Source organism: Gymnoscopelus microlampas (genome assembly GCF_963454915.1).
Source record: "Gymnoscopelus microlampas genome assembly, chromosome: 6".
Taxonomy (NCBI): Eukaryota; Metazoa; Chordata; class Actinopteri; order Myctophiformes; family Myctophidae; genus Gymnoscopelus; species Gymnoscopelus microlampas.
Window position 1 is genome coordinate 55875358 of NC_139943.1, and position 9181 is coordinate 55884538.

At 42.2% G+C, this 9181-nt stretch overlaps 1 protein-coding gene across 1 annotated transcript in view; it reads right to left on the reverse strand.

Annotated features, from left to right (window-relative positions):
• The window catches only part of LOC311047911 (LHFPL tetraspan subfamily member 3 protein-like), a gene marked incomplete at its 3' end in the record, with an annotated part of 26928 nt that extends 22263 nt beyond the window's left edge, over positions 1–4665 (reverse strand). The window contains exons 1-2 of the mRNA XM_084060859.1: positions 4295–4665; positions 1173–1410 (exon numbers count right to left, since the gene is read on the reverse strand). Of these exons, the coding sequence (XP_083916985.1) occupies positions 1173–1410; positions 4295–4489 (433 nt within the window). The 5' untranslated portion in view covers positions 4490–4665. The remainder of the gene's footprint in view (positions 1–1172; positions 1411–4294) is intronic.
• Positions 4666–9181: the final 4516 nt, after the last annotated feature.

Below are 9181 nucleotides of genomic sequence, written 5' to 3' on the forward strand. Positions count from 1 at the left end.
TGGGGAATCTCACTTACAGTTGAAACGGATAGGCCTTAGGTTAGATCACATATTTTAATAGCTTTTTTTTTTTTTTTTTTTTTTTTTTAGATCTGATGTTCATAGTGACAGAACACTATGCAACCAAAAAAAACCAAAAAAAACAAACAGAAGTCTCGCTAGGCGAGATTGAAATCTCGAGATTAAAATCTCCTCTAGCGAGACTCCTGTTTTGTTTTTGTTTTTGGAGAGTGTTCTGTCACTATGAACATCAGATCTCTCACACACAAAAAAAAATGTGATCTAACCTAAGGCCTATCCGCGCACCTTTTTAACACATTCACCGCTAGAGTTTATTCATAAGGTACTCACCCACTGCCAGCGTTTTGAGTTTTATAGCCTTTTGAACCGTTCACAAAAATGTTATATCCATTAAAATCCGCGATCGGATGGTGTTTATAAACAGCAACGACGGACGTACGAGCCCTCATAATGTTTAGGCTTTTCTTTCTTTTTCTTCTTCTGTGGTATCAGCGGCTAAAACAGGCTGCAAACGTCATATCCGTTTGGCTGTGACGTGATTGCCGGCCTTCCCCACCGGCCATCTTAGATTAGCTTAGCCTCCGATCGGCTATCAGATCGTTTTTAAACACAAAGAGGATAACCGTTCGTCGATCAAAGAAAAGAAAATACAACCGGAGCTTACCATTCGTTTTTTAAACCGTGTGAAAACCATGATCTTTAGCCAAAACCAGGGAAAACTGTTTTTTCAGGATAAAAAACGAACCGGAAACGGTTGTCGGAAATTTTCTCATAGGATGGGTCGGAAGCGTCATGGGGAAAAAAATAAAATCAAGGATGGTACCAAAAAAAACATTTTTCGTTATCAAACCACATAAAAAGACGATCCCGAGATATCTCGGTATCCGCGGGTAACGGGTGGATTTAATGTCCCGAGATATCTCGGGATTGGCAGTAAATGTGTTAAGCTGTGGCGGGCCAGGGGTGGAGTTATGAAAGTGTTCTACTGTACCATTCATCCTAAGATATCATAACATCATAGAAAAGATAATAAAACTTTAGTCCAAAATTCTCCTTTAAATAAGAAATGTGAGTACTTTTTCCACCACTGATGTGCATGAGCACGTGCCTGCGACCCCCTCATAAAGGTTCTCAGGTGTTCCTCTTCTTACCTGAGGCCGCTTGCATCCATCCACAAATCTTGTAGACCGTGGAGGTGCTCAGGAAGAAGAAGAGGCTGAAGCAGGTGATGCAGGTGACCACCAGCATCATGGACATCCCCACCAGGAAGGAGGCCGCCTTGAAGGCCCCCGACGGGATCTCCGAGAACTCGGTGAAGGTGCCCTGGCAGGCCATCTCCTTGGACAGCCCGTCCCCCGTGCAGAAGTGGAACAGGCCGAAGTAACCCACCTGCAGCGGTAGGAAGAAGAACTCTTGGTTATTTTGTTTTTGGGTGGTGCAACCGCCCCTATATGTGAGGTTTGGACATCGACATTCGCTGCAGTGTGATTGGCCACCATTGTACCCCCCTACACCCCTAACCCCTACACATTCAATGCAAATCACTGGCCACCATTGTACCCCCCTCCCTATAAGTGAGTTTTGGACACTGACCAATCCTGCACCGTGATTGGCCAATAGTCTACAACGCAGTTTACACCCCTAACCCTTCCACAGTCAATACAAATCTATACTTTTGCAAAGTCAGCCAATCACATTACAGCTAGTGTCATCACCACTAGCTGTAATGTGATTCGCTGACTTTGCAAATTCAGGACTGTGATTGGCTAGCGAAACACATGACACATGTGCAGCCCTATGAATAGCAGTATGGACTTAAAAGAAAGCCATTAACCCTTTTTTTTAAGTGAGTCATGTTGTGATGACCATACACCGCCCACTTCACACTGTGATTTTTTACTTAAAGGTAGGGTAAGTGATATTTTTTGGTATATATATATTTTTGGGTGGTGCCAACCACCCCTATATCTGGCTTTGTCCGTGTGTCCGTATGTATGTATGTATGTCCTAAACAAACATTGATGACAACATCAATACGGGGGTCAATACGGGGCTCATCAAAGGCACCACCCTCTTCACACAGGGTGTGATTTTGTTGTTAACTCATTCACTGTCAGAGTAAATAAATAAATAAAGCGCAGACTGCCAGCGATTTTCTTAACCTTTTCAAGTAGTCACAGAATATTTCTCTCCGGTATGATCGATCCCCTGATGGTTGCTAATCAAGGAGGGTTTCACTGTGCTTCCACGAAAAGATTTTTAAAAGCTATTTAACACTTATTTTAACCAAAGTAAATCACTTACCCTACCTTTAAAGCACGACTTGACCCATTTTCAACCTATCTTCATATAATAGATCCTCCCTAATGCTCCTGATCAAATTGTGTAATTTTTGTCTCCGAGGAGGGCTGTGGACACTTCAGAAACCTGTCTACCAGTGACACCATCGTTAGGAAGATTTGTATTTTTTCTTCAATATTTGGATTTTTTAATTTAGATTTGTATTAACGCGAGAACAATGGCTTCAATTATAGCATGCTAACTTTCCAGGAATAGAAAGCCTGTAGTTTCTATTAGCTTGGATTCTCCATCGACGATGGCACTGGTAGGCGGGTTTCTGAACTTTTCCACAACCTTCCTCTGAGACACTGAGTAGTGTCTCAGAGGAGACTGAGTAGACAAAAATTGTGCCATGTTATCATGAGCAATAGTAAGGACCAATTATATGAAGACCGGTTGAAAATACCAAATATTACCTAAGAAAGAGGCAAACATTGTGAAAATAGCAGATCTACAACCTCACAATGCCTTGCAGTCTTGCACTGTGAGCAATATTTATCTGTGGAACCGAGTCAAATTAAATGTAATGCCTCAACTCCTACACTTCCAAGTGCTTGTCAGGGTGGGGGGTCCCCAGTTCATTTATGATTATTTTGGGAGGTCTCCTGTTCAAAGAGGCCTATTATGATTATTTTTGGGGGTCCCCAGTTCAAATACGATTATTTTGGGTGGTCCCCAGCTGAAATATTATGAATATTTTGGGGGTCCCCAGTTCAAAATATGAATACTTTGGGTAGTCCCCAGCTGAAATATTATGATTATTTTGGGGGGTCGCCAGTTCAAATATGATTATTTTAGGGGGTCCCCAGTTCAAATTATGACAATATTACGAATATTATGAATATTTTTGGGGGGAGTTTGACAACCACCACCAGTAGCCAGTGGTGGAAAAAGTACTCACATCTCTTACTTAAAGACGGGGTGCCGTGATTTTCAGTGATCCCCCCCCCCCCCAAAACATAATCATCAGGTATTATGGTTAAGCTAGGAGGAAGATTTTTTTCAAAAAAGTATACAGAAATTGTTAAAATTATGTTTTTATGTGGACACGCCTCCAGTTCATTAAGTATACCTGGTTCTCTCCTTAGCACCTCCTCCACCACCTAAGCACCACCCATCTGTCCTAGTCCCTCCTCCTCCTCATGCCCCCTCATACCTGTTGTGTTATGATAATGAGGGGGAGGGTATCATTTTACTATGTCACTAAAGGGCTGTTTTTCTATTGGCACGTTTGACCCTCAAGGTTTCAGCCCCCAGGTAGAAACTCAAAATAGTCAGAGAAGACATAAAACACCATAAAAACACCACCAGGGGGCTTCATGAAGTTCTATCAACCTCATAGACACATGAAAAACAGAAAAAGTGCAAAACCATGGCACCACCTCTTAAGTAAAAGTATCAATACTGCAATGTAGAAATAGCTCTGTTACAAGTAAAAGTCCAAAATAAAAAATTCACTTGAGTAGAAGTACAAAAGTATTGGCATCCAAATGTACTTAAAGTACCAAAAGTAGAAAGTATTCATTATGCAGAATGTCCAATTTCACAAGATTTCAAATGTATACAAATCTTTTGAAAATAGCAGATCTACAAGCTCACAACGCATTGCATCTCGCATTGTGAGCTTGTAGATCTGCTATTTTCAAATGGCCGAAATGTAAAGGGCTGAAGAGGTTAATGTATATTTTGTAAAAATAATCAAAATCTACAATGTAAATAGTAACTAAAGTGTTCAACTAAATGTAGTGTAAAAGTAGGTAGCCTACAATATTTGCCTCTGAGATGTACGTGGAGTAGAAGTAAAAATACAGAAAATTGGAAATACTCCAGTAAAGTAAAGTAAAAAAAAAAAAAAAATCAAAATTGGCTACTAGGCCTACAGTACTTGAGTAAATGTACTTAGTTACTTAATAGTAGCCCAAAGCCCACCCACCTGAGGGGTGTCCATCCCGTCTCCGATCCAGTATGGCTGGGAGAAGATGGTGATGTTGACCAGGCCGAACAGCACGGTGAACAGGCCCCACAGCAGGCCGATCACATTGGAGTTCCTCACATAGTTGGCCTGGTAGAGCTTGGCGGCTTCGGCGGAGGGAAGCATGGAGATGGTGGATCCCGATCCCGGGAGCATCGGTACGACGAGGGGGAAAAAAAAAAAGAAGAAAGAAATATTCCCCAAAAAAATAAAGAAAAAAGAAAAAACCTTCCCCAAAAAAACAAATAACGTCCTGTTTAAACGTTTAATGAAAGGGTTGGAGCTCCAGAAACGACACTTGCTGTGGTCTTCTTCATGCACCAGATGTTTCCCCTGATCCACATCTGTGTCACAGTGTATAATGGTGTCCTGAAGCCAGGCAGCGATGATACTATGGTGTATACAGTCCAATTAATAATGCATCGTTATTCAACCTATGGATGTTTTTCTTAGGGTGTTCAAATAATAGGCTACACTTGGATCTTTTTTTTCTCTCTATTTATTTCCTCCAGATGCAGAGATTGATTTGACCAGCGTCCAGTCTGTCTGTCTGTCTGTCTGTCTGTCTGTCCGTCTGACGAACGGTATTTAAATCTCCACCGTGCGTTCGATCGTGCGTCCTATAAAAAGGATTTTAAATGGAAACAATGCAACGGCTTAAATCGTTCGCTATAGTATAAAAGCAGGCTCTCCTGAATGCGTCTATGGACGGGAACGTATGCAAAGCAGGTTGCGTAATAATGTATACATTACCCGGAGAGGATGGACGCGATGCGGATCGCGGATGCGAGGGATGCTTGCCTGCCTCACGCACGCACGCACGCACACGCCTCAAATTACATCACAATGAGAGAAAACCCCGCACAATATTTAAATACGATACACTAACACCCGATCCATGGATGCATTCATTCATTCATTCGTTCATTCAGCCAGCCAGACGATCGGATCGATGCGAGCATGCGACGCGAACCTGATCTGTCTCCCTGCCTGCCTGCCTGCCTGCCTGCCTGCCTGTCTGTCTGTCTGTCTGTCTGCCTGCCTGCTCCGCTGCGATACTTGGTGCTGAGGAGAGGATGATGATGATGATGATGATGATGATGATGGGAATGGGATGAAGATGGGACGGGGGAAATATAGACGCATATAAAGAGCAGCACAGCCTGATTCTGGAAGCTTTTCCATCTATACAAGGACCCCATCTTCTCTGTCTGGGACCACAACCTTATAGGGAACGATACAGTGGTGGAAGAAGTAGGATATACTAAAAAACATTACTGAGTAAAAGTATCAATACTGCAATGTAGAAATACCTACTCTGTTACCAAGTAAAAGTCCAGAATTAAAAATGTACTTGAGTAAAAGTACAAAAGTGGTGTAAAAAAATGTACTCAGAATGTATACAAATCTTTTGAAAATAGCAGATCTACAAGCTCACAATCATTGTGAGCTTGTAGATCTGCTATTTTCAAATGGCCGAAATGTAGGCCTATATAGGGCTGAAGTGGTTAATGTATGTTTTGTAATAATAATCAAAATCTACAAAGTATTAAACAGTTTGCAAATAATTGTAGTGGAGTAAAAGTACAATATTTGCCTCTGAGATTTAGTGGAGTAGAAGTAAAAGTACTGGAAATTGGAAATACTCCAAAGTAAAATTACCTCAAATGTGTACTTAAGTACAGTATTTGAGTAAATGTAGCCTACTAGTTACTTTCCACCACTGAATAGTAAAATGGTCAGTGATCAGAGTGTATGGCGGGTCCATTTGGTTCCATTTACAGGCTACACTCTCTTCTGAGTTACAACAGACCCATTCGGACCCTTCAGTGGTCCCCGGACCTCCTGTTGAGAACCAGTGAGTTATAGCCTAGACTAGAGCAAAACTTTTTAGCTCAATACCCAAAAGAGAAATCAGACTTTGCCAGCTACCCAAACTGGGGGAAACCGCCGATCTACAAGCTCACACAACACGTTGCTTGTGGATCTGCTATTTTCACTACTTCTTAAACATTATTTTTTATATTTGTATTTATTTTATTTTATTCATGAAATAAATACTTTAGAAAACTGTTGGAATTGTTTTTAATTTTAATAGATGAAAAGTTTAAAATAAAATGTTGTTAAATCTATTTTTAAATAGAGGAAACGGGGGGGGGGGGGGGGGGGAACCAGCGCACCCCAAAACAACAGGTTGAGAATTGATTGCGTGAAACAATCACCTGTGCATCCAGTCTCAATGTTAGTAAACAAATAATTGGTCTATTGGTCCGCGACCCAAACATGGGCCCCGACCCACTGTTTGGGAAACACACCGTGGCCTAGAGGACGCGCGTCGTCAACGCGGCCGCGTCACCAGAACGTGGCCGTGCACGGGCTCTGCATCAACACAGAAGCGCGTCCACGCACGACGCAATGAAGTGGCCAAAAAAAAAACATGCGAACAAGTAGAGCTCTGCGCTCTGCCAGGCGCGCTGCTATTCTCATAGACGGAAAATTCCACTGCCGTGCGCGGTCTCCAACTTTAGAAAAATAAACAAAACTCTTTCGCTACTCACCAAAACAAAGGCAGTTTTGTCTTGTTGAAAGTCTATTCTCCATGGTGGGAGGCCTCTCAGCACCCCCAACTTCTCTGTATAATAACATTTTTGGACAGAAAATAAAATATGTCCCGCCGGACGGAAATGATTGTACTTTCTCCACTGTGCCCTCTACAGATCTGGCCAATAGTAATTTATATTGACCAGATCTGTAGAGGGCGCAGTGGAGTAAAATAAAAATAATTCCGTCTGGTGGACGTATTTTATTTTCTGCCCAAAAAGTGTATTATACAGAGAAGGTGGGGTTCTGAGAGGCTTCCCAACGTGGAGAATAGTATTTCAAAAACACAAAACTGCCGTTGTTTTGGTAAATGGTGCATTTATATATCGTTTTGTTTATTTTCACTAAGGACGGAGACGTCGCACGGTAGGGGAATTTTCGCTCTATGAGAATAGCAGCGCGCCTGGCAGAGCCTTAGAGAGAACTCACTAACGCTCTGGACCAGAGCTAACGATCAACAAACAGACTGATTGTAAAAGCCGCGTCTCTCAGACAAAATGACAGGATCAATAATGGAGTGAAAATAGCTGACCTGTATTGCTCACAACTGAGCAACAAGCTCAGTTGTGAGCAATGCAGATCAGGTATTTATTTCCACCAGGGTTTAACGCACGACATTCCCAAAACTGGCCGTGCGCTGCGGGCCCGCAGGGGTGGCTTGTTTGTGTGTTGGGCAGTGTTGCCAGATTGTGTGAGAGAAATAAGCAAACATGTCTATGAAAACAAGCCCAAAAGAAGCGACTAATGGTCCACATGATGATGAGCATTGGGTATTTGAAAACAGCCGATCTACAAGCTCGCGATGCGTTGTGAACTTTTGCTATTTTGCTATTTTCAAAGAAATGGTGAAGAAAATGTGAAACATTTTAACAACAAATGTTTTCAGATAAGTGGGTCGGACTTAATTACATCTTAATGTGGGGGTCCAGCACCGTCCATGACATGGAAATATTTGAGAACCACTGGTTTAAACAACATTTTAGGAAACAAGCCCACATGAGCAACTACACTTTAGAAACAAGCCCCCCCAAAAAACGCAACCCGCAACTACCAATACTTTATTATACGTTATTATACGTTACGTATAATGGGCTTGTTTTTTTTGTAAAGTGGCTTATAGACCAATTATGTGTTTACCAACATTGAGACTGGATGCACAGGTGATTGTTTCATGCAATCAATTCTCAACCTGTTGTTTCGGGGTGCGCTGGTTTCAGCACACCCCAACCCCCTCTTGTGTGTTGGCTAGTGAGGCGCGTCCTAGCGAGACCTGACAGAATGGGTTTCATTGAGCGCATACTGGTTGCACGCATACTGGTGCTTATCAGTGTGACGTCGTCTGTTAAGGGGTCTATACGTATAAGCCACTTTACAAAAAAAACAAGCCCAAAGCCGCTTATAATAAGCGGACATGGCAACCCCGGTGACGCTGATCCCCACGCACGAACCATTCATCAGCAGCAGGTCTTCTCTATCAGTTGGTCAACATTACCCTCTAGTGGTCAGTATGTGTAATGATTGAGTTTGAGAACATGACCAATAGGCTCTATTCACAGCAGCCATATTATCACTTCATTCACAGGTGTTACCAATGATACTAATGAAGGTTCTGTTCCATTTAGTGTAGCACAGTGGTTTCCACGACCCCCATAACTCAGAGTTACACACCCACACCCGTAAGGGACCATTTGGAAACCCCTTGGAACCATGAGGATCCCTGGACCCCAAGTTTAAACCCACTGGTGTAGCAGAGTGTTTCCAGTGAGCCAACATGAACACTATCACTAGACTCTGTTTGACCAGAATGGAACAGAGCCTTCATTAGTATCATTGGTAACACCTGTGAATATCTTCACAATATGGCTGCTGTGGATAGAGCCTTCAAAGGACGACTTCACCACTTTTCAACCTATCTTTATATAATAGGTCCTCACTAATACTCATGATAAAATGATTTAAAAAAAATCTACTTGGTCTCTGTCTCATAGGAGGGCTGTGGACAGTCCAGAAACCCGTCTACCAGTGACATCATCGTTAGGTAGGATTTTTTTCCCAAAAAGATTTCAATTTTTTTATTCAGATTTTTATTAAGGCGAGAACAATGGGATCTATTATTGCATTGCAACTTTCCAGGAATACAAAGCCTGCAGTTTCTATTAGCTTGGATTCCCCATCGATGATGTAACTGGTAGACGGGTTTCTGAACTGTCTACAGCCCTCCTCTGAGACACAGACTGAGTAGATTTT